Raw genomic sequence first — 25,558 nt, forward strand, 5'->3', positions numbered from 1 at the left:
AAAGCACACTCATTAACGAGAAAATGTAAAACTGGCACTGCAAGTTGAAAAGGTTGCTGACCCCTGATACAGAATGATATGAAACTATAGTATACTAAATCCAGTGCATTCATTTAGTATGCCTTTGTGTGTCCAGTTGAACATGTATACTGGGTCATCAGTTTGCTTACCCGTGTTAAATGTGTAGCCTACTGTGAAATCCCTCTCATGGCCTCTAACAATGTTCTCAGCCGACTTTCACGTTCACTGAGATAAACAAGCTTACGCCTACCAGTATTTGTGGCGTGAAAAAGAATGCCATAATATAATAGGCTTAAGCAGAATAATACAACTGACAGCTCATTGTCAATCATTGGACGGAAGAGATCGGATTTCTTTCCCTCAGAAGATACGTCTTTGTATAGCACACCTTTTCAAAGACATTCAAATTTTGATAACAAAACACTGTCCATATTTGTGGTATATTGTGGTTGAGCATAGAATAACCAAACAAATAACTTTATGTCAATCATCCGAGGGCAGGTTAAGGATTCCTTCAATAAAACAAAAGACCTCATTGTACTGCACATGTTTTTTTCCAAAGACAATCAAACCAAAGTTAAACAATCAGATTCCTTACTGAACACATCACTTTCGGATAACTTCTTAACGTGATGAACAAGTTGAACAACTAATTAGAAGAGGAGGATCAAACGGGGCATTTACGGTAATTTCCTTGTTCCTTTAAGCATAAAAGCAGTGGAGAAAACAGCAGGTCTTCAAACATTGAGAAGCCATTACCAGGTGAGTCAACATTTATCATATAATTTAAGCATGTTTTTTTGCAGACTGGTAGGCTACAATATGTAACAAATGTAGTCATATATCGACCATGGTATCTCATCAGAGTTCAGGAGCAATTGTCAAGATATTGGCTATATCTCCGGGAACAATGCTGCAGCCAATATGTTAAAAAATTTAACATATTGTTAAAATGTCTGTTCTCCATTAAAGTCAGTCAGGTTAGCTTGACTAGTCATCTTAATGTGTTGAATTACCTGAGACAAATTAACTCATCTATTAATTATTAAATATATCTTGAAATAGGAACATTGCTTCTCAGAATGCTTTATAGGATTCCTGATCATTTTTGACCCCAATCTTTTTTCCTCACCATCTCTCAGTCTCCCTTACACCACCAGCGTCATTGAGGAAAGATGAAACTGAGCCTGTGCCTCCTCCTGTTCCTCACCGTGCTGGCTCCAGCCCTGGGCGCCTTTGGCACACCGGTTCTGAGCGTGACCTTGAGCCATGCAAACGGCCTCCGTGGGGACGGCTGGTTTGGTAGGACCGACGGCTACGTCAAGGTAAGAACCAGGGCTGCTTCTGCTCTCAAATGTTACCAAACAAGTAAAAGTTGGTGGATTGTCTATCTCCATTAGCGGGTGTGGCTGAAATTGTCTGTCGGACATCGTTTGCATTGTTTTGTTTAGGTGACTGCCGGAGGGACTACTCGCGAGACTCGCACCATCAGGAACGACAACGACCCGTACTGGAGGCAGACTCTAAGTTTTCCACCGCTGTTCCGGATTCCCTACCTGAGCCTGCAGGTTTGGGACAGTGACAGCGGGTTTAGAGGCAGAGATGATTATTTGGGAGGTTGCAGTGTTCGTGTAGTGAGATCGTTCAGGAGCCGGTCACATAGCTGCAGAATTGGTAGGAGAGGACGGGTTTTCTTCTCTTACAGGTACCCCCCAGCCCTAAATCGTAACCTCGCCGTTGCAAATTCTACACTCCCAGTTCCAACTGAGATAACTACACCAGGGACATGAACGCATACCTAGTATGTGTTTGCTTTGTCATCTCTCGGTTTTGGCTGGAGTTTTCATTCATGTCATTAATTGCTATTTGATCGATTTAATAAACTACATTTGGTGGGGTTGGGGGTTATGAAAGCTATTTGATGTTTTGGTGATAGTAGCAACAATTGTAATTGTACAAAAAGTACAGAATGTGCTTTAAGGAATCACTGCAATGGTAATCTAAAAGAGTGCTAATCTAAGAGTGGATTTGGGGATTTCTGTATTTTCTGAGAACCTTTGTCTGTTACATGATGAAAATCTAATCCACTGTAATCAAAAGATCTAACCCCGTCTTTGTTATTATAGCAACTGTTATTCAGTGCTCTGATTAATAAAATGTAGAATTGAACGCAAATGCCCTTTTCTTCTATTTCTTAAATAACGTTTGATCAAACTTGACGATGAAATAAAGTTTTCCTCCAACAAATAACACGTTGGTTCATTAGAGCATCAATTTATTCACTCCAAAAAATGTTTTTTCAGGACTGCGTAAATGACACATTCATTCGTTCATAAATTCGACACCTTCCTAGGACCATTACAGTGCAGATGAGTTCCCATCAAAAGGGTTATCATAGGTCTACATAGGCTCACATCAACTAGCAACAGCTATGTACATAAAACTTTGGAGTATAAAGCTTAGCATTAATAAAAAAATTGGTTGGTATCACAAAATATAACAATAGATTTGTATTCCCCTCATTCTCTGGCATCAGTGTAAGAACAACAACTTCAACCTATTGTCATTGGTAAAAAATATGTCTCTGCATGTGGTTCAGTCAGTGTATAACAACTACCCTCAGTAACCAAAGAGCCCCCAAAATAACAATGAAAATACATTCAATACAAGTGGAGCCGCAAATACCATGCAGATGCATGTCACCCAATACACTTTGCGTCTGAAATATTTCAAATTAAAAGCGTGGTTGATGTTGCGCAATACCGCAATGCGTTTGCCCTCTCCTTGAGAGAGGTCTTTTCCTTAGAGAGAGAAAGTACTATTGTCAGGGGTAAAAAGGGCAAATACCTTAAGTGTATAAAATAGATAGCCGCTATAAAATCCAGCCCTTGGTGGAGTGCTCTTGGAATCAGAGCAATTTAAACTTCTTTTCCAAAACATACCTGATGTGCAATGTGGGTTTCCCCCTCACCAGTCCTTAATCACTCTCTGAAAATCCAAGGGTTGTTAAAATAAAACACATACAGCGCATGTAACCTCTGGTAGTACAAAAACATTCAACGAAGTGTAAAACTGCACGGGGCCATGAGTGAATGTTATTTGGCAATAGGGGCCAAATAGTATGGGTGGAATAGTCTTTCATGGGCGCAGATGTGCAAAGCATTGTGGGTGTGGAGCAGTAACCGTGGAAACCGCGAGGTGAAGTAACCGACAAATCCTTCTGGAACCTCGCCCAGGGTCTCCTGTACCTCCTTTGGCAGCTCGTGATAGTGGTGCTTCTGTTGTGAAACACAAAAGAGGTCCGCAACGGTCACGAACACAGCCTGAGTAACAAAGTGTTTGTTTTGGTCGTAGTGGTCAGCTCACCTTGTTCCTCATGGCCCTCAGAAGGTCTCTGACCGAGTTTCCCTTGTAAGTCCGGAACTTTCTCAGATCTGCGACAGGAAAGATGGTACATTTGATTTAGATTAGATTATATGGCATTATATTAAATTAATATTCTTGTCACGGGAAGATAATGACAATATAAAGGAAGGGGGGATTAAAGCTGTTTATGCTTGGCTGATCAAAATGACTGATTAAATGTTAATAGGCCAGCAGCACAGTGAACATCGGGGGAAACTGTTTAAAAAAACATTCAATACGAACACAAGAAAATAGCCAGGGAAGAGCAGCCTAAGCCTCCAACATCAAAGTATTGAAATAAAGAGGCTTCATCAGAAGTGAGGGATGAAGCCACTCATGGTCTATATTCCAACATCGACATATTTCATTGAGAGTGAGTGAGTGAGTGAGTGCATACCCGTCTGCAAAGGCACAGAGATGTGCATCCTCCAGTTGGTTCGAACCACCGCTCGGCCCGCAGTCTCTAGCCTCACCACAATAGCCCCCTCCCCTGGTTCCTTTTCTATACGGTCACTCACGTCCTACACACACACACACACACACACACACACACACACACACACACACACACACACACACACAAACAGGTTTTCCATGTTTTGTATTGTATCACAATGGGAATTATCTACACGCATCACGTGTCAAGTGTAAAAGGGTGTCTTTTGTAATTCATTAATAATTTGTCTTGGGTGAGACACCAATCTCACCTGGAAGAACAATAGCTGCTTCTCAGGAATCCAAAAGAAGGGATGTTTGAGCACACAGGAAGTCGAGGGGCGGGACTCCGGCGCTGCACTTATCATTCGCTCGATCAGATCCCGAGCTATTACATCATCTATTTAGAGAGAAAAGCTTAATGTTGCAGAAAAACAAACACACAGTTACACACTTACACACACACAGACACACACACACACACAAGCCCGCACAATATCTCACCATGCATATCCTCCATGAAGTGTGAGAGTGTGTATTCTCCTGCCAGGATGTTGACCTGACGCCTCAGTGCATCGCCAAAGGGGTGCTGCCCCCTGCTGACCACATAATAGAAGACACAGCCGGCTGAGAACACATCCACCGCTGCTGTCTTAAGAGGAGAGGAATGGAGAGGACAGGTGGACAGTTTTAGTAGATCCAGATGGAAATAGATCAAGGCTGCTATATTGAAACATTTGCTAAGGTTTATTAATCCACTTTCCTGTGTTCACAGGTCCACTGTCCAATAGTCCAGTGTTTTGTGTCCAGTGTTCTAAGGCCCAGTGTTCTAAGGCCCAGTGTTCTAAGGCCCAGTGTTCTAAGTCCCAGTGTTCTAAGGCCCACTGCATAGCGTTCTATAGTCCACTGTTCCTTGGCCCACTGTTCTAAAGCATGGCGTTCTATAGTCCGGTGTTCTAAAGCATAGCATTCTATAGTCCGGTGTTCTAAAGCATAGCATTCTATAGTCCGGTGTTCTAAAGCATAGCGTTCTATAGTCCGGTGTTCTACAGTCCAGTGTTCTAAAGCATGGTGTTCTACAGTCCAGTGTTCTAAGCTCAAGTGTTCTAAGCTCCTTGGAGCCGTCCCAGGGCCCTACCGGGTTGTTTCCGGGTGCTTCTCGCAGCACTTCGGGGGCGATCCATCCCTCAGTCCCGGGGATCCCGGAGCGCATGGAGAAGCTGCAGCGACCGTCCAGCATCTTCTTGCACAGCCCAAAGTCTGAGATGAGGGCCCGGACCCGGCCCAGTGGCCCGGGACCCGAGATCAGGATGTTCCTCGGCTTCAGGTCCCGGTGGACTGGAGGAAGGGAGAGGAAGAGGGGGATGAAGAACGGAGAACGTGCGGATGTGTGTGTGTGTGTGTGTGTGTGTGTGTGTGTGTGTGTGTGTGTGTGTGTGTGTGTGTGTGTGTGTGTGTGTGTGTGTGTGTGTGTGTGTGTGTGTGTGTGTGTGTGTCAGACCTATGTTGAGAGAGTGAAGGTGAGAGAGGCCACACATGGTCTGCTCCAATAGAGTCACTGCACTCAGCCCAGGGAAGCCGGTTGGGTCCTCCACGTACTGCAGGGAACACACACACACACACACACGCACACGCACACGCACACACACACACACACTTTAGGATCCGCTTACAAGTAAACCAAAGTGAGTACAGTTAGTGCCACAAGCTAAAAATAATCATTGGTATTGCTTTCACAGAGTTTTATCACCAGATAATCCTCTCGTCAAAGTTGGCCAATGCAAGGAAAGTGTTTATTTGAATTGACTTTTGAAAAAACATAATAATTATACGTATGCGCATTCAAATATTTCCCGATAGTCTCAACCTAGCCTCAATCATAACTGTTTACCCCAGCTTCAACCCTTTCTATTGCCTCAGGTTAACCATTTTCTCTACGCATAACTCTTTCACATCCGCCTAACCTCCACCCTGTGCCATCACCTTAACCCTATTCTACGACCTTCAACCTTCTGACTGATGGCTTTGAACCAATAGACGATCCAGGTGTGTGGACCACCTGTATTTCTGGACCACCATCAGCTCATCTCATTTAAAGAACCATTGAACCCACCCACTGTTTCAGATGGAATTCCAACACTATAATATATATTATCCAATCCAAAACAAAAATCTTTGTTTTGGATTGAGTTTTAGGAAAGAGGGGGCCGTGTTATCCCGCCAACTTTATGATACTTTTTTGGTTTGTTGTTGTGTATAAACATTATAATAAGCGATATTGTGTATGAAATGCGCCACACACCGCAGCTTTATACTATAGGTGTTCGACTCGGATGCGGCCATAAATCAAACACTGCTACGACAGATCTTCACCATTCACACACACACAGTAGCGTTATACTATACGTATCCTGCAAGCCTTACCCTCAGACGTGGGTATTAAATAAATCCCTGCTCAGACAGAGCTTCACCATTCACACACCGTAGCGTTATACGATATGTGTTTGAAAAGCTAAACTATCTCACGGACGCCACAGTCAACCGCTGCCTAGACAGAGCTCCGCACGTCCACACAAACCACCGGCACCCCTTGGTTGTGGCTTCTGAATGCCTCGGAAAAGGCACTCAGACTTCAAGAAAAGAACGCTATCTGCTTCCACCATAGAGGGGGGTTTGTACACTGAACACTAACTCGTGCATAATAAGTATACTCATCATACATGCAGACACCTGGCTGAGACACATGTTTTCATGGAACGTTTTTCCCCAAAACACAGGATTTTAACCTCTTTTCCTCTTAATTGGGGACTTATTTCAGTGACAGTGATACAATGGCATAGATTACTATGTTGACGGTCATCAGACAAATGGCTGCATTCATAACAACAATCAGTGTTTTTTCGGTTCACTGGTTCTTCAAGGCTCTCCAGCATCCAGCCACCCACCTGTTGCAGAGTGGCAGCACACAGCTCGATGGCGATGTAGGTGAACAGCCGATCCCTCTCAGTGCAGAAGTAGCGGATGACGTTGGGGTGCGTGTCCGACTCCCTTAATAGCTGCACTTCGCGCTCCGCCACCTCGAAGCACTCGGGCAGGATGCGCTTCACGGCCACTTGCCGGCCGTCAAAATGGCCCCTGTGAACAGGAACGTCAACAGTTTCACACCGAAACCAACAGGGAGTTGAAACAGATGGATTTGATTTGGTTCTAGCTGAAGCGCGAATGGCCATTGCATTGTAGTTACACTGCATGATTTATATCACCATTCAAAAAGGTGATGTCAGGAATAATTACACGCATCCATCGCATATTATGACTTTATACAACTTTGGACAAAGGTTTCATTTATTGAGTTGATCTTTCTTGGGATTGAGAGTCCCTAATCTAATTTGGACTGGAGGACATTGGAATTTGGTCCGATGACAAAATCAGACTGCATGGAAATGTTGGGACTGCCCCAAATCAAGTCGTTAATTCGTTAATTGTCCACGACAGTAACCGGGCAACAGTTGCTGTGGAGCCTGAACTAATTCTGGGTTCCTCCTGAATACAGCCCAGATTGATTATATTACATTTTGTGTAATAATAAATCTTTTCAACAAAGTAGTCCGCTATGATTCGCTCATGCAAATACGTTCTGCTAGTAAAATTCCTATTGTACTTTGCTTGATTACCCGGTCAAGAACCGTATGGTCAAACTGACACTTCATGGAGTCGGTGCTTAAGTGTAGGTGCTTTTTGGTTGTCCGGTTCACCCTTTGAGAAAAGGCCCAGTTGTGTTGCTAGGGTACCTGAAGACGAAGGTTCCTGCTGAACCATGTCCCAGAACCTCAGATGGCTTGAAGGTGATCTTCCCCACGTTGACCTCATCTCCTTCCACTTCTACCAGAAGAAGAGAAGCACAGAAGAATGTTATTCAACGTCTACCGATTACCAATTTTCTTACAGAGATACTGCTTGTATCATAAATGTTCATTTACATTTAGGGCATTTAGCAGACGCTTTTATCCAAAGCGACTTACAATAAGTACATTTGTCATAAGAAGTGAAACAATATATATCGCTGTCAGTACAGTAAAGATGTTCATAGAACCAAGTGCCAGTGCTAACAATCGCTAGGCTAACTCATTCACCGTGTACAGCAGTAAAGCAGCTACTGCAGATGCTACACAATTAAGTACTAGGAATAAGTGCAATGTAGATTAAGTGGGTACAATAAGTGCATACATTAAGGGCCAGGAAGTACAACATACATATATATGGTGGCCGGAAGGGGCTGGGTAGCTATGCAGATGTGTGTAAATGTGTCACTACTTTCGTGTGTGTGTGTGTGTGTGTGTGTGTGTGTGTGTGTGTGTGTGTGTGTGTGTGTGTGTGTGTGTGTGTGTGTGTGTGTGTGTGGGGGGGGGGTACGTACCAGTTGTTTGTGGGAGTCCAGTGGTTCTGCTTCTGCTGTCTGCATCTGAATTGCTGCTTAGCAGAGACTCAGGTAGAGCTTCAGTAGACGCTGCCTTGAATTCTATCAACAGAAGAGGACGGTGTTTATTATCTAACCGCCCATATTTTTCTCCAACACAGTATATATCCAATTTAGCCTGAGCACCTGAAATTGTTGATTTCTTACATATTATTTCATTTTATACTTTCTTGTGAGGACTCTTTCGAGGAATGTGACTTATAAACAGGAGCTCACTGAAAAAAATTTAAGTTGAGTAACATGAACTTTTGAAAGGGCTTACCGCTACTGGAGTTAGAGTGGGTTGGAGGAGAGGAGTGTGTATTCGTCTGGCTGTCGTCTCTCAGTGGTTCTGAGGTTTCCGTGTCGCCTCCCGGCCTTTGAACCTTCTGAACTTTGGCAGCGCGCTGGTTCAAAACACAGGACAAACACCTTACACTAGCTGCTGTCTGGAGGTGACCTCAGGTATACAGGATAATAAACAGATTTAAGTCAGGAATTCATGTAGAAAGCACTTTGATGCGTGATGGATACTGTTACTGTTCGGATTAACAATAATAACAATCTGAAATACTTTTGATTATTATTTTTACTACACTGCACTATAACTTATTTGGTAACCTATCCAATTTTGGTGGTATGCGTTGTCTATTTTAAGTCTCACTTGAAAGTGGCTTTGGATAAAAGCATGTTCTCAGGCCCCGTCCTGTGCCCAGAACCGCACATTTCTGAAACCATGTCCGAGGGTGGTTTCAAATATATCCGGACCTAGGCGGTTTCGTGTTAGAAGTCGTGTGGACGCCTGAAACACAAACCAGCTAGGCGACTTCAGAGTTGTGTTGATTTTAATTTTTTATTTGTATTATTTTTATAGCTTTAAACATAGCCCCTTAATAAATGTTATCACTAACTGTACATTAAAAAGTATTTCTGCTCAATTTAAAAGGTTGAATCTCCTCGTAACTGAATGTTTGTATGCATCGCGCAGGCTGTATGCGTGCAGGCTTGATGCGCTCCACTTTTTTCTGTGGAGAACCAGCGCCTTGAATATTTACTGCAGCGTTTCTACAGCTCGATGCGGTTTCGCAATGACTCCGTCTTTACGGAGATATTCCTGAACCGCATAAAACGAAACCGGATCGTTTTCGCCCGTTGCAGCTCCGTGTGGACGGGGCCTCAATGACTACATGTTAGGCAATGGCGTTGAATCCACCGGATATTTATACGTTTTACACCACTTTCCAAACACACCACCATCTGATGTGGAACGGGTAAAAGAGAGAGGTGCAGACTTACCGAGGGGTAGGTCAGAGCGAAGGCCAGCCAGCCCCCCACCAGCAGGGTGAGGGCCGCCAGAGTCAGGGGGTCCAGGGACAGGGAGGAGGGCAGTGTTCTGGAGGGCCGTTTGACCCCCTTCGTCCCGTGCGTGCGCAACCCATTCTCTTCATCGTCGTGGTCCCCTTCACCCTGGCCCTGGGATGCAGTCTCGAACTAAACCACGGTAACAGAGGAAGTGAACAGAAGCAAAAGGTATTATTATTATGTATGTTCACACCGACAGCGTATTAATCAATAGTGATTTATGATTTTATTTTTGTCATGACTCTATTCATGTCTGAGTTCTCACAGACAAGTCTGTGTGTGTGTCTGTTAATGTGTGTGTGTGTGTGTGTGTGTGTGTCTATTAATGTAATCTGTGTGTGATAATGTGTCTGTGTGTGTGTGTGTGTGTGTTTAATGGGTGTGTGTGTATGTCTATTAATGTATGTGTGTGATAATGTGTCTGTGTGTGTGTGTGTGTGTGAGTGTGTCTATTAATGTATGTGTGTGTTAATGTGTGTGTGTGTGTGTGTGTGTCTCACATAGTGCTGGTTGTAGTGGGAGGCGGCGGGGGTCCGGGGTGGGATGAAGGGCTCCCTGGAGCGCTGGAGGCTGACGGGGAACTCCCTCAGCATGGTGGTGTGAGCCACCGGAGGCAGCTCGTGATGCCCTGACACACACACACACACACACACACACACACACACACACACACACACACTTTTGTAAATATGTTTTTGAATATTTTGTAAATATTCAAAACGTGATTATGTTGGTGTGTGTACAGTGTGCGTGTGTGCGCTTGTGGGGATGCGTGTGCATGCACGGTGCGTGCGTGTGCGTGTGCGTGCGTGCGTGTGTGTAATTGAGCGTGCATCTACCTATCAGCAGCCAGTGGTTGTTCCGGCTGTTGGTGCTGCCGTGGGGATAGCGCACGTCGGTCGAGGGCATGCTCTCACACTCGCCCCTCTGTCGCAGCGTCACGCCCGCCGTGATGGGGCCCTCTATGCGGGCCAGGGTCAGGCCCCGAGGCTGCAGGGGGGGGGGGAGAGAGAGCCGTCACTTCCCAGAGTCACCCCCCCACCCACCGGCTCCCCACGTCTCACCCCCTTGCTACAGGTGGAGCGCGGGCGAAGCCACGACGACACAAGGGCCCGGCATGGGTCTTCTTCTAAGGGCCCCTGTTTGGCCAACCTGCGTGAGGCGTCTGTGGCTGTCTGTCGTCTGTCCATTGGTGACATCACAAAGTGTTTTCGAGCGTCCACCCAGATTTGCGATAGACGGATCGATTTTATTTAATTTTTTTGAATGAATAAAATCGGGGGGGGGGGGGGGGGGGGGGGGGGGGGGGCGTGTCACCGGTGGATCCAATTTTAAATGGCTTGCGATGACCGGAGTCAGAGAGGTGAGGGTCAAGTGAGGGAAGAAAAAAGAGGTGTGGAAGTACGTATACTCACCACCAGGGGGACTCCGTGATGGACCAATGAGGTGGATGCATACAGACGGGAGTCCAGTTTGCCCACATAGAGGGTAGGCCTGGACCAATGAACATCAACCAAGTGTGAATCAGCTATCCAATCACGCTAAAAACGCAGGACAAGTGATCATTACGATTCTGTGATTGAATTCTGTGCGTGTGTGGCATCGTGTGCACACACATGCGACTTACACAAGCTGCGCCTGGGCAGTGGCCTGTTCCTTCACAAACTGGTAGCTCCACTTCAGCGTGGAGGGGGAGTCCGCCTGGTCGTTGGCCGAGGCGAAGGTGAGGTAGCGCAGCGTCTCCAAGGCCAGGGACAGGTGGGGGGCGTGTCTCAACGACTCCCCCGAGTACAGATAGACCCCCACCACGGGGGAACCGTAGTTCTGACTCCACAGGACATCACCTGGCACACACACACACACACACACACACACACACACACACACACACACACACACACACACACACACACACACACACACACAAACAAAGGTACCGGGTTCAATCCCAACGTCCAGTCTGACTTTAGGCAGTCTGGAGCAAGCCTAACGATATAACCTCTTCCCAGGGGCGTCATCCCAGAACAAGGCACAGACGTCGCCACTCATACTAATTATGGGTGTGCTCCTTTAATGTGCCGGGGCACATGGTTAAGTGCAGGACACCTGTGTTTGTCCTGCAATGACGCCTCCTTTTAAATGGTCTATGCAGGGTCCATTTTGGTATAAAAGACTCTGCTTAAAGGCTAAGCACTGAATACACCAACGAGACACAAACAAACGCACCAGGAAGGATGTGCATGGAAAAAGGAAAGTAGCTGTAGAGAAGGACTTTTACAGTTGAAAGGCCAAAAGAATTAAGTCCTATTTCCTATTCCTTCCCTAACCACTGTTCCTTGATCTTGCTGCAGAACGTCATGGAAAGATGGGAAGGAGAACTCATAAGGGATTTAGGAAAAGAACAGCTTGTTTCAACCAGCTCTTAGATACTTCAGAGTCATTTCACTCATTTCCGAGCCTTCCCAAGAAAAAAAGCTAAGCCTTTGAGCCCCTTCTCTCGTGAGACTTAGGGCAACATCTACAGCGCTCCGTGCTGTTTGTAAAAGCGCTGACCTTATATCGATACACATATTGTGCACATGACAACAGAATAAAGCGGGAATGTACTCGAGTAATAGTTAGAAGTATTTGCTGACACTCTCTCAGATATCATCTCAGAGCACACACACACACACACACGCACACACACACACACACACACACACACACACACACATTACCTGTTTCTCTGTCCACTGTAACCACCAGACCGTCACCACTGGATACAAGATGAGCCATCCCTGGAGAGAGAGACAAGAGAGATAAGGACGCGTGAGTTCGTGTGGAACAGTGTTGGAGAGAGAGGCGCGTGTAAACAATCAACTGAAGACGGTGCGTTTTTGATTTGCCTGTCTATGTTTTCCAACGGGAGGCAGTGTGTGTGTGGGTGACATACTGTAGTCCTGTTTCTCGTCATAGGGGGGCGCCGAGTAGTCGTTGTACGTGGCGTTCCACCGTAGCTCCTGGGTCTTGGTGTCAAACATGGTGATCATGTATTCTGTAGGAACACAGGCATCACAACGGAGAGCGAGGGAGTGAGTGAGTGTGTTTATGCGCGCATGAGTGAGTGTGCATGTCATGCTTACCGCCAACCCCATGCACTTCTTTATTTTCAACTTCTTGTTTATCTTTGTTTGTAAAATGTGTATCCCCTGTTTGGATTACTGATTGTGTTCCCCAGTGTTGTTGTATTTTAAAGTTCCCCAGGTTGTAGTCGACTAGACTAAACTAAAGCATTGTGTTCCTCATCCTTTCCAAACCTCTTTTCCTTATCCTCGATGGATAACGTCATGAGAGACACGGTAAAAGAACCACGATGCTGGGAGAATCCTACGGCACTAGACCAGGTCATTATGCGATGGCGGATGTAATGGATAAGGATCTGCCGTGGTGGAACTAAAATGTTACGAAGTTGACTACTAAGTTGATGAACATAATTGTCTGTGATGTTGATAGTATGTTTTTTTTGGAATGGAAGAATTGTGTGTCATTTAAGATACTTCCGAGACATTTCAGGCAGTTACGAACCTTCCTAAGCAAAAAAGACTATCTGACTATCCTTAGTTTCCGTCCCTTTGTCATTTTTCTTTCTTTCTGTATGGGGAATGTGAAGTTTCATCAAACCAGGTGCCGTTATGTGACAGAACCAACAGAGGCAGTAACAGCAAATAATTGTGCTTTCACCATAGCATTCAACACAATGCAACGTCAGATTCACCTTCCTTAAATAGCCTAGACCCTTTTTCAATTTAAATGAGAAAAACCCTGCCGGAAACGTCATAGAGGTTCTGATTGAAATCTAGATTTATAATGCAACTCTGACTCCCATATAACCTTTATCGGTTCTTAGGTTCAGGTGGGACCCATTAGGTGCTTGGGACTTAGCTTTGAATAAGCCACTCTATGGTATCCAAAAAATACTGCTTTTAAAAATATTGTATTCCAGCCAGCAATTCCCCCAAAAATGAATTACGTCCATGATTTTTTCTCAAATGACAGTGGCGATGTAGAGCCATAGAGAAGAGCTAATGTGCCAAAGCTAAAGAGATATGGCACCTATTTCCCCTAGTTACCCATTTCTCATTAGGTGCACTATGGGAGTGTGTGTGGATGATGGCTGGTTAGGCAGCCTCACCTGGCCGAGTCTGATTGGACTCTGAGGCTGCACACCTGTTGCTCATTAAGAAATCAGTGTGCACAGGTTAAACCAGTCATCCCCAATCACACACTCAGCAGATCCCCTGCATGGCAGCGGAGCACCCTTCTCATGTTCATTGTCTACAACTGTATCAATTACCTGGATTAAACACGTCCTTTAACGTCCAACGTCCTTTATGTTTGGAGGGGCCCAAAATAAATCACGAGGGTGGAGTGTGGCACCCATGCCACCTAGGTGGCATGTAGTAATGGACTTTGCTATGTTGACTTTGCAAACAGTTGAACACATATTCATACCTATAACAGACAATACTTATTTCCGGCACCCACAACCATGTTGATGTAGCGTGGTGCGTGCTACCTGTGCGTCCTATGTAAAGAAGAGGTGTGTTTGGACAGATGGAGTCGGAGGAGGAGGTGGTTAGGCTTGTCTGCTTTTCACCCGTTTCAGGATCCACCACAAACCACACATCCTGCTTCTTCCCTGTTAGCAGCACACACACAAGGGCACACACGCAGGGAGAATAACATTCAAAACAGTGCAGCTTCTTCTGTTGACTTGTGATGATGAATAACTTTAACTTAACTGGTTAAACAAGACAAAAACCTGGGGCAGATCATTGTCTCTGTCACATTCTCAAACCAAAGCTCACACACGCACTATATTCAACTCAGTGATACACTGTAGGCTGAACTATTAATTATTTGAACTGTAATTATTTTCCCAGAGATCACCACGTTTTGCATACGTTTGGTTCCATAAAAGTGTGCCATTGTACGTCCTCCATCTACTCTGCTTGATGTTCAGCGTGGCTGATTCACCAATAGGCAATATAAATGTACCTAATGAAATGAATACCGATGGTGGTTAAAGAGTGTTTTGGTCACATGATTGCGGTCTTCTTCCACTTGTTCTATGGGGTCTCACCCGTATAGAGGATGCCATCCGAGCTCTTGCAGGGGGCTGACTGGACCAGCTCTGGGATGGTGAAAGGCAGCTTCTACAGACACATGTACACAGTGGTTTGGTAAAGCACACACACACACACACACACACACACACACACACACACACACACACACACACACACACACACACACACGTGTTCCTCACCATCAGGCCCTCCTTGTGCTTGCCTTCCAGAACGTACAGACTGCCGTCGCTGGGATCGGGGAGGAACCCTGGCCTACACAGAGCACCACGGGTCAGTCTACAGCCCTACATGACACGCATCGTCTGAGTGAGTGAGTGTGTGTGTGTGTGGGTTACTCACTCCTGAAGGTAGATTGGGACTTGAATGATGGGGTCTGAAATAGAAGAGGGAGGTTGAACAGATGTTAAAAAATAGGAAGGGGCGGGGAATGATAGGTGTGTGTGTGTGTGTGTGTGTGTGTGTGTGTGTGTGTGTGTGTGTGTGTGTGTGTGTGTGTGTGTGTGTGTGTGTGTGTGTGTGTGTGTGTGTACAGTGGTCACCTTCTCTGAGGGTCCATTTGATGTCCCCAGACTGCTTGGAGACGGCGTGCAGGCTGCCGTCCAGGGTGGAGACGAACAGCAAAGACTCTGGGAGGGTGACTGAGCTCACACCTCCCACCTGGGGGAGGGACGGACAGACAGACAGACACACACAGACAGACAGAGAGGGGTGTGAAGAACATGAGGTAAGGGAAATAATGGATGAAAAAGAGTAATAAACAAATTGCCGGGTATCTCAGATGTCAGCATGGGGAAATATATTGGAAGCACTCACCACCTCCCGTGTGTGTGTGTGTGTGTGTGTGTGTGCGCGCGCTCGTGGTAATCTTCTTGACTCTACGGTGGCACTTGGAGGCCTTAACAACTAAAGCGTGTTCCTAATTAAACAGGATATCCTTCTTCCCCGGGGCCTACTCCGCCCCCCTGTCACTGCTGCTCCGTGTCACTTCACCACTCCCATATTTACACAGCACCGAGGGGTGGCAACTGACACCGCTACAGCCAAACCCTGAGCGTAGTGTGCAAGCCATAGCCTACAGTCTATAAGCCAACAGCGGAGCAACGTTATAGAGGCGCGCGCGTGCACTGCCCACGCAAACACACACACACACACACACACGCACATACGCACACACGTAAACAGAGGCAGAAACCCCACGGACGCGCACCATTGACTTCCACTGACTACAATAGATCGTCCTCAATAACCGTTATATATGTATAAATGGACCACCACTACCATCATGTGGCACACATTACTGGCACCCCCAAAATAGAAACGCGCAGAAGGGCTCTCTAAATAGACATGGTGGATATAAACAACAAGCAACAGAGTCAGTGTTTACCTGAAACCAGTTCCCGTCCCAGGACAGCAGGAGAAGGGTGATCAGCAGGCGTCCCACAGCCCTTGTCGCCCCCAAAACAGACTCTTTCATGGCACTTGACAACAGACTTACACGCCTTTAGAACTATTAACAGAGGTCAAACTCGTTCAATTTCCAACGCGCACCCATCTGTGATGAAGACCGCGACAGCTGACTCCTATAACATCGCTAATGCCCTTTTTAAGAGCACCGTAGGAGTCTGTAATCGATACATGAAAAGATAAGAGTTCTGCTTACAACGACAACAATATCGTCCACATTCTTATTCCTATTCCATATTTCCGTGTTGGGACGGAACCAGTGATGTCAGAAAGCAAACTGTCCGAAAGAGAAGAGGTACCCCACATACAGTGAGTGACAAAAGCATTCAGCCAACAGCGAACGAGATAAGAAAAGAAGGGGAGGAGCTGAGAAGAGGCTGGAACACGTGGAGCTCAGTAAATACATGAAACGAGAGGGGCTTTTTGTGCAATAGAAGTTGGTGGAACACAGTTCATAACACATACATACAAAACGTAGCTGAGATTCTGTTCATTGTCCATTGTTTATGTTTATGAATTGTTCCCATCGCTATCACACGACTAATCTAATTAATATATTAGAGAAAGCTTAATATCAAGATCATTCTGAAGTATAACTTGAACTGTTCTTAAGTGTTCAATATCATATTTAAAGACTGCAGTAAAACACATTTAGAATCAGCATCTAATTTAAATATATATAATTCATGTGTAATACATGTAGGCATATAATCCTACGAATATATCTTATTATTAGCACAACATTTTTAATAGTTCCACCACTATCTTTTTTCAGTTTAGATAGTTTAAATGTCCGGACACTGACTACTGAAATAATCTTGCTAGAGAAAGATCTATTTGGTGAAACATTATGATTGCAAGCAAGAAAAGCTATCTATCTAATCACATTCCATACCACGCAATAAGCAAAACAGATATTTAAGAATGATATTGCAGATACTATTCTGTTATACTCGTTTTTTGGGCCAATTTACTTTTAAATGTATTGTACAATGTTTAAAGAACTCAATACAATTCAAGCAATTCAAACCACTTTCCCTAGTGTAATATAGAATTTTTCAGTTAGAGTGATCTATTCCTCCACATACAATTTGAATCCATCTTACCAAGCTGCAGATATATTCTACAAGGCATGTTTAGATGAAGATGTATAGATAGACAATGATAGACTGGGTAGCCCCGCCCATTGTGCCGGCGATTTGACTTCGCCCTGCACAAGGGTCTGGAGAGGAGCAATACATTTCTTTCTGCTTCCGATACGTTTTTGCGGGAGCCAATCTCCAAGCTGGCTTTTCCCCATGGCGTGCTTTTGGCTTGTTTAACACAATGACGACAGGGAAGCGACGGCAAGCAGCCAATCGCGTACAGAGTAATTTGAACTAGGCCCATTGATCACGCCTCTTGTGCTGAAGAAAATGACAGCAGCTTCCCCAGACCAACGTGCAATCTACGATTGATCTTGGTCTGGCAATAGCCAGACTAAGACATTGATATACTTTCAGTGTTTCACAATAAACCCCAGCAATCACAGATAAGTCTCTTAATAACTACCTGACCCGCGCTTTGGATGTCTTATCAGTTATTGATTTGAAATTGAGATGACTGCAGTCTGAGCAAAGTACCTCGGGAGATTAATCCTGACTTCGTCATTGCAGGACTCAAACCTACAACCCCTTTCCTTCTCCTAGCATAAGCGCCTGCAGCTTAGCCCCCTCGACTTTATATCAAAAGGCAGCGAAGAAGAATTTATATAAAACCATGTTACATACACACCAAGAACGATAAGGAGAAAGAAAAGAGAAAAAACATGATCAGAACATCCCATATTTGACCAAAAAAAAAGCACACTTTATTTCTCCGCAACACACCTTCATATAACACTCCAGCCTCGACAGTGTCATGAGTCTTACAAAATTCCATCCAGTTTGCTATACAAATGAACCAAAGTAGAAATAAATTATCTTGCAAGTGCGTGTGCCCTGAACCCCCCCAGCCTGGTGAGGACTGGTGCGTTAGGGCTGGCTGAAGGCAGAGTGACGCCGTCTACCCACTGCACCGTCCGTCAACGGGTGACGGAAGGCGTGGCTGACGGACGGGGGAGTAGTCTTTGCAGAGGCCTACGTCAGCCAAGCCCGAGCATACGCGATCTGATTGGATGACGGATCCGTCGCTGCCTGAAAAGTTGAACATTTTTTCCACTTTCTTGACGGAGCCGACGGATCCAACGGAACAGATGGATCCACAATGCATTGCGGCTCCGCCCCATTCAAAGTCAATGGGATCCGTCCGTTGACGGATGCAGTGGGCAAGAGGGGTGAGGCGGGGCAGGGGGGGGATGGATCTAGTTTAATAAATAACTCTGGCGGAGGCACTTACATCGTGTAAGGTACGGGGGAAGCTATGGTTATAGACAGCGCTGCGGTGACATCCCCTTTATCCCGGCTGAAAAGAGGTGACGCTGTGTGCATATGGGAACGTATAAGCGATGGCGTCCCGCCGCCGTGGCTCTCAAAGCTCCCGCTCGGGCTTGGGGTATCCGAAGAGCTCAAAGTCGGGCTGGTACAGCTTGTAAAGTGCTTCCCTTTCCGCGATGGAGATGTGGGAGAACCAATCCCGTTCCCAGCTGGTGGCGGTGCGGTTGCGCGCGCCGGTGGGGAAGTGAATCCACTGATCCACTCCCAGGATCCTCAGCAGCTGTTTCGAGTCCGCCTCCAGGGTTTCCAGGTGTCCGACAAAGTCATACTGGACCTGGCATGGATGGCACAGACGGTAGATCTGCAAAGAAACACATGGCTACTGTTTGAACGGCATACATAGTATGTATGTGACTATGCATGTGTGTGACTATGGGTGTGTCTGTTTAACTGTGTGTGTGTGTGCCTGATTAACTGTGTGTGTGTGTGCGTGACCGTTTGTGAGTTAGTGTGTGTAAGTTTGTGGCTATGTGTTTGTGTGTGTGTGTGTGTGTGTGTGTGTGTGTGTGTGTGTGTGTGTGTGTGTGTGTGTGTGTGTGTGTGTGTGTGTGTGTGTGTGTGTGCATGTACGCATGTGGGTGAATGAGTGTGATATTGAGTGTGTGTGCGTGTGTGACTAGCGTGAGTGTGTCTGTGTGTGGGTTTGTACCTGCCGCCAGTGCTCATTAAAGACAGCCTCCTTCTCGGTGTCTGCGTCCAGGAGATATGTGATAAACTGCTGAAACGAGGGCCTGACCCCCGCAGCGAAGGCGTCCGCCGCGCTCTCTGGGACATCCCCTGTCGCGTTACCATAGCGACGCAGCATGACCGAACCAAACTGCCGGTAGAAGTTCTCGTTGGCGCTTTAAACACACACCCACAAAAAAAATAACCACAGGTTGTTCCCCAATTATTGCTTGACATTCCATGCTTATCACACACACACACACACACACACACACACACACACACACAAACCCCAGGTTGTAGTCGATGGTTTGGTTCCCCAATTATTGCTTGACATTCCATAATTATTATACACACGCACACAGACACACACACACACACACACACACAAACCCCAGGTTGTAGTCGATGGTTTGGTTCCCCAATTATTGCTTGACATTCCATGCTTATTATACACACACACACAGACACAGACACAGACACAGACACACACACACACACACACAAACCCCAGGTTGTAGTCGATGGTTTGGTTCCCCAATTATTGCTTGACATTCCATGCTTATTATACACACACACACAGACACACACACACACACACACACACACACACAAACCCCAGGTTGTAGTCGATGGTTTGGTTCCCCAATTATTGCTTGACATTCCATGCTTATTATACACAGACAAACACACACACATACACAAACAAACACAAAATGGCAATTTGACCTGTTGAAATATTGCAATGGTTAGGCACACACCTTTCAAACTTGTTCCTGTAGGCTGATATGAGACGTACGAAGGGGTCCCGGACAAAAATAAACTTAGTGTAGTGCTGCAGCTTGAGCGCCATCAGGTGGCGGGACAGGGAACCGTAGTGACGCCAGAACCTGCAGAGGAATCAGAGAGAGATAAGACAGCCACATGTTTAGACAAAAAAACGAAAGTAGGCAAAGAAAAACAAAGCCCAATAAAAAGAAGGAAGAAAGAAAGAAAGAAAGAAAGAAAGAAAGAAAGAAAGAAAGAAAGAAAGAAAGAAAGAAAGAAAGAAAGAAAGAAAGAAAGAAAGAAAGGAACCACAACAACAATCAAGAAAGTTGGAATATCCTTAGCACAAATATTTTTTGCAGTCCCTGTAATTTCAAGTCTAGCCGTCAGCATGGGCCTGTCTACAGGTGTGACGACTTGGCACACAGAGAAGCCTCAATGTTTTGAAACGGAGTCACGCTGCAGGCAATTTGAAGTAGCATTGCTGAGAGAGGGAACATATATTTAACTTCCACTTAGCCCTTTCATGCAGATGGAAAACTACCGCGCGGGTCGTGCACATGAGACTAATAAGAGCGGCTGAGGGCCAGAGAAAGGTCTGCCTGTGTCGGAGGACCCTGCTCCTCCTGTCCAATCACTGCTCCCTACACATCGCTCCTTCTTCCAAGTCACCAGTAAATAGTGTCCGGCAAATAGTGTCCGGGAAATGCAGAACAGTGGCCCCTAATGTTCCCACGGGCAAAATCACAGCAAAGCACATTTCTACGGCTCACTGCATTTCGGTTGGCAGCTTTAGTAGAAATAACTACACTTTTTGTACATGTGTTTTGCATGCCCTCATTTTAAATTGGCATGATAAAATCGAAATGAATTGTGGTGCGCTAATTCATGCATAAAAAAAAAAGATCAGCCGGTGTGGGGTTTCAAAAGCAATGTTTTAACAATAACATTTAATTTAATAAAACATAACTGTAAAGGTGGATAGGCAAAACAAACCTTTTGAAGCGAAAGGAGAAAGAAGAAAAACAAGAACAGTGTCGTGTCTAAGAATGTGTTTTTAAAAGGCCAAACAATGAAAATGCTAGCTGAGAGCCAAAGGAAAGAAGTCTGTTATTCTCCTGTCACTAGATACCCAGTGTTTTTCCACTACTACCGCCTTCCCGCGGTGGCTCCCTTGCTCACCAAGGTACCAAGAGCCCTTTATAGGAAAATGGGGAGAAAATAGCATATCTATATATACACACACACACAAACACACACACACACACACACACACACACACACACACACACACACACACACACACATATATATATATAGATATATATATTTATTGATAATTTATATATTAGTAATAAGGCAACTCTTTACCATAAGGGTGCATTAATTAACCATTAATTAACATTGCTTAACAATGCAGTTATAAGCATCATTATATATCATTAAGAATCTAGAGGATGTAGAAATGAATACCTTAGTTAACATGAACACCGTTAGTTAACATGAACACCATTAGTAAATGATTACAAGACCATAAGTAAACTGTTAATTAACAGTTTAATTAAGTCTAATCTAAGTTAGTCAGTTAATGCTTTATACTGCATTAAGTCATGCTCATTAATGGCTAGTCAATATACCCTTATTGTAAAGTGATAGAAATAATTATAACTATTTTGGACCGTTATTTTTACTATTAATTCTTTAATATCTATAAAGGGAGTACAGTTCTCAGCTACAGCTGAATAAAGTCAATGACTGGATCTATAAATCAATCAACAAAAACCACACAAAAACCGACTCCAAGAATAAAGCTGTTTCTGTGTGTGCATGTCTGTGTGCGTGCGCATCTAATGGGTGTGTAGGCCGGCTCCTACTTGGCAAATGTTAGGTGGATGGAGTTGTTGTGGACCATGTCGGCTGGGATGTCCTGCGGTTCAGTGTAGGGTTTCCCTGACGACGGGGACACCAGAGACTGGGAGAGCACCACCATCACCCTCTTCCAGTTGGTACAGGCTACCTGCATGTAGGGAGAGGTGTGTGTGTGTGTGTGTGTGGGGGGGGGGGGGGGGGGTAATGAGTGATGGATCATACCAGGAGCCTTTGAGTAGGCGATCTAATAATCCTGTGTAGGATCATCCAGTGAACTTGGCCTGGACATTGTCATTTTGCCACATTTGGCGGAGAATATATATTTATGCATATTTGTATACACCGAAGCTTCTTTTTAATACTTGACCCTGATTGTTCCATTATTTTCCAGAGGTATGCATCATTTTTAATAACGGCAAATCTCTTTTTAACATGCCTTTTAACAGTTCCAAATCAATTCGCTACAAATCCAACATTAACAACGGACAAATAGAACTATCGACCACATGTTTCCTTCGAAAAACGTCACAGATGGAAATAAGTAATATCTTATAGTTGTTGTAACCATGGTATGAGCGGAATAAACTTCTCTTGGCATTCCCGTTTAGGAAAATAACGTAGTTCAGGGCTGGACCACTGCAGCACATTATTTGGCAAAAACGGGACAGCTCTTCCTGTTTTAAACACACACACACACACACACACACACACACACACACACACACACACACCGCTGGCGTACCTTAGGAACATAGCAGTAGATGATCTGGTGGGTGTCGTCCACTATCAGGTGGTCCAGCTCTCTGTTGGGGATTTGCTCGAATGCCCGAGTCCTGCCCGGGAAGTCGCCAGAGGTTTTCCCGGAGCACACGTCCATAATCCTCTGCTTCCTCTCCTCCTGTGTCCTTCCCTTATCCTCCTCTCCCGGTTCATCCCTCATCCTCTCATCTCCCCCGTGTCTGTCTTCGTGTGGAGGTTTCTCTGAGCCTGGCGCTGCGGGAGAATGAAAGGGTGAGCCGTCCTTAGAGTCGGCCAGGGGTGAGAGGGAGCCGCTGGGGCGGAGACCTGGGCTGGAGCGGGTGGAGGTGGGCTGCTGCTGCACCAGGCCGGGGGTGGTGAGGGACCCGGCGGGACGGGGGTGGACCTGGAAGTGTTGGGTGTCCCGCTGGGGGTAGAGGCTGAAGCCGCCAACGTCGTCCCAGTACACGATGATCATCAGGATCATGAACAGAGAGCCCACGATGAAGGCCACTCGCAGCCCGCGCCATGTACCCATGGTCGAACCAGACGCCGAGCCCCGATTGGTTGAGAAACAGAAAGATTCTATCTCAGCTCCATGGCAACCATCTTTCACGGAAGGGTGCTGCTTCCTGTCGGGCCACCACAGCTGACAGGAAGAGGAAGTATGAATCACAATGTATTGTTGCTGTATTTGATTTGTGATCAAATTAACAAATGACAACAACGCATTTCTGATCAGTAGTATTTGGCCAAAAAATATAAACCAAGTTTTTTAAATAAATAAATAATATGCCAAGTAAAAGGTGTTATTTACATTTTGGTATTTAAACACACGCTAATGAATAGACCCTCAGTAATGGAAAAGGTCATAAAGTGACCACAAAACATCAATGTATGGCCGCATGCCTTTCTAAACTAGTGTAAATATAAAGCAAGTTTCGGACCTGACTGAAGTCCTGGGAAAATTTGCTGCAAGCAAGCAAGCTGCTCAGTTGTCACGTATATGTGAAAGAAAACTATTTGATGGGGTGGGCTTTTGGAAGGTAAGTTGCTTCTTTTGTTCCCCCCCTTGAATAAATGCCTAAATAATATTTATCAAAACGATGCATAGATTTAGTTAGCATTTATATGAATACATATATATATTCAAATTCAGAAGTATGCATAACATTCCGGGGATTAAATGATAGGTTACTTCTGCGCTTTCTTTCCAGCTGAATTGTTGTGGTTTCACCCCAGTACTCCACGCACACTGCATAAGACTATTTTGATCACACAGACGGAAAGAAATATGCTCCATCCACCAGACCTATTGGCCACGCTCGCTTCCGTCTATACCCACATGCCATTATTTGCTCCCTCAACATTCCGAAAACAAACCACATTTATACATTTATTGCAGGGACCTAGGACGCATTTAACCGTTCCCTATTGTCACTCTTCATACAAAGGCTCTTCTTTCGACAGCCATTCAACCAAAAGCCAACGAGCGGTAGATTATCCTTACATTTTCAGCGTCTTGAAACCCCTTTTCAGCGTGTCCCATGAACGACTGAACCCCAATTTGGCTCCGTTACTGCGATTCAACAATCAAACAATCAACATATCACCAAAGTCGCGGTCGTCAATTATTCTTGTTATTTGAATAAGGTTGATCTTTGGACTTACAGCTACATTGTATATCTGCTTTAAGGTGCCTCTACGACGTCCTTTCGGCGCTTTCGGTGCCTCCTCCCCGTCCTCTCTCCCGGTGATGAGACCGCCGGGTGGCCCACGAGAGGAGAGTACAGCGGTCTTTCAATACATATGTAAAGAATCGCGAGACTTGCACGTAAGGCTGCCCGTTGGTCCACCCACCTCTGTGAAAGGGAAGGGAGACCTTTCACTTGTTGGCACTTGCAAGTTTTGATTTACTGGAGATACTGGATTTGGTTTAAGCTGTATGCGCTTGCGGATACACATCAGAACTTGTCCTCTAAACTGGTCACCGAGACTATAATATATTTATATGGGTTACGAATGAATGCTCAAACAAATTGCCCCTGTCATAATTAATTACTGTTTGCAAAATGACGACGTTGAATATCCTTTGACAGAACACGTCGGATGCCATTTATGGAAGGTCATGTGTGTGTGTGTGTGTGTCTGTGTGTGTGTGTGTGTGTGTGTGTGTGTGTGTGTGTGTGTGTGTGTGTGTGTGTGTGTGTGTGTGTGTGTGTGTGTGTGTGTGTGTGTGTGTAGTATGAAATGCCATTTGAGCCCAAATTCAACAAATTAAAAGATAAATATGAATAAAATAAAGGAGGCAATACAATATAAATAAATATAAATATTTTAGTTAGTCTATATACTTAAATAAATACGTTATATTTGATAAAGGACGTTTTCCACAAGGACTTTTTATTTATTTCAGGGGACTTTTTCCATCTGGTAAACCTGTGTGGGGCGTGGTTATCTCAGACCAAAGCAACAGCACTGATTTACTGAATACACAGTAGCAAATATACAGGAGTAGGCCTACACGAAATCTCAAGTGGATGGAAGGGAATTACTAACACAGGAAGACATCGATGGGCTCCGAGATACACTTTGCTATTCTTAGCAGAAAAAATGGATCAACATGGTTTATCATCGGATGCTATTCTGGCATGTATTGGAAGCTTTTTCAGAAATAATCGGGCGATATTCAAGATATTACTGAGCATCTCTGGGGTCACATTGATGACGAAGTCTTAAATTGTTTTAGACTGGTTGAGCACCGTGTT

The 25,558-nt window shown here is 45.1% G+C and overlaps 2 protein-coding genes and 1 long non-coding RNA gene across 5 annotated transcripts; 1 reads left to right on the plus strand and 2 right to left on the minus strand.

Moving 5' to 3' along the window:
* Positions 1–723: 723 nt before the first annotated feature.
* LOC307092048 lies at positions 724–2,196 on the plus strand. Its single transcript, XR_013812783.1, has 3 exons — positions 724–783; positions 1,164–1,346; positions 1,473–2,196. It is a non-coding gene; the product is annotated as an uncharacterized lncRNA (long non-coding RNA).
* Positions 2,197–2,326: 130 nt separating this feature from the next.
* On the minus strand, positions 2,327–16,561 carry ern2 (endoplasmic reticulum to nucleus signaling 2). 2 transcript variants are annotated; one of them, XM_079758925.1, is made up of 24 exons: positions 16,196–16,561; positions 15,351–15,468; positions 15,151–15,184; positions 14,991–15,063; positions 14,805–14,877; positions 14,238–14,360; positions 12,615–12,716; positions 12,400–12,459; positions 11,307–11,523; positions 11,095–11,173; positions 10,519–10,669; positions 10,180–10,307; positions 9,614–9,808; positions 8,601–8,724; positions 8,279–8,380; positions 7,653–7,743; positions 6,807–6,996; positions 5,363–5,459; positions 5,000–5,199; positions 4,366–4,513; positions 4,134–4,261; positions 3,824–3,947; positions 3,388–3,455; positions 2,327–3,299 (listed from the first exon to the last, which is right to left on the minus strand). In XM_079758925.1, the coding sequence occupies exons 1-24, from the start codon at positions 16,283–16,285 to the stop codon at positions 3,117–3,119; spliced, it is 2,898 nt and encodes a 965-aa protein (XP_079615051.1). In that variant the 5' UTR covers positions 16,286–16,561; the 3' UTR covers positions 2,327–3,116. The 2 variants fall into 2 exon arrangements, 1 of the variants encoding a protein (XP_079615051.1); XR_013812782.1 differs by lacking the exons at positions 2,327–3,299; positions 3,388–3,455; positions 3,824–3,947 and having other exon boundaries at positions 4,137–4,261; positions 4,366–4,509.
* Positions 16,562–17,189: 628 nt separating this feature from the next.
* Positions 17,190–24,597, minus strand: LOC307071039 (carbohydrate sulfotransferase 12-like). Of its 2 annotated transcripts, XM_079729901.1 has the most exons (7): positions 24,462–24,597; positions 24,301–24,369; positions 22,795–23,439; positions 22,058–22,200; positions 20,177–20,305; positions 19,399–19,591; positions 17,190–19,050 (listed from the first exon to the last, which is right to left on the minus strand). In XM_079729901.1, the coding sequence occupies exons 2-7, from the start codon at positions 24,337–24,339 to the stop codon at positions 18,784–18,786; spliced, it is 1,416 nt and encodes a 471-aa protein (XP_079586027.1). In that variant the 5' UTR covers positions 24,340–24,369; positions 24,462–24,597; the 3' UTR covers positions 17,190–18,783. The 2 variants fall into 2 exon arrangements, with proteins under 2 accessions (XP_079586027.1, XP_079586028.1); XM_079729902.1 differs by lacking the exon at positions 24,301–24,369 and having other exon boundaries at positions 24,462–24,553.
* Between the last annotated feature and the right edge of the window lie 961 nt (positions 24,598–25,558).

The sequence above is a fragment of the Pollachius pollachius genome (assembly GCF_949987615.1).
Source record: "Pollachius pollachius genome assembly, chromosome: 2".
NCBI classification, from domain to species: Eukaryota; Metazoa; Chordata; class Actinopteri; order Gadiformes; family Gadidae; genus Pollachius; species Pollachius pollachius.

Coding starts and splice junctions, on each gene's coding strand:
- ern2 (XM_079758925.1), bottom strand. CDS start 16,285: ATGAAAGAGTCTGTTTTGGGGGCGACAAGGGCTGTGGGACGCCTGCTG. Junction 7,744..8,278: donor TGGACTCCCACAAACAACTG/GTACGTACCCCC, acceptor TTCTTCTGGTAG/AAGTGGAAGGAGATGAGGTC. Junction 5,200..5,362: donor CCTTCACTCTCTCAACATAG/GTCTGACACACA, acceptor CCCTTCCTCCAG/TCCACCGGGACCTGAAGCCG.
- LOC307071039 (XM_079729901.1), bottom strand. CDS start 24,339: ATGGGACACGCTGAAAAGGGGTTTCAAGACGCTGAAAAT. Junction 22,201..22,794: donor TCTACTGCTATGTTCCTAAG/GTACGCCAGCGG, acceptor CCCTACATGCAG/GTAGCCTGTACCAACTGGAA. Junction 20,306..22,057: donor ATCCACCTAACATTTGCCAA/GTAGGAGCCGGC, acceptor ATTCCTCTGCAG/GTTCTGGCGTCACTACGGTT.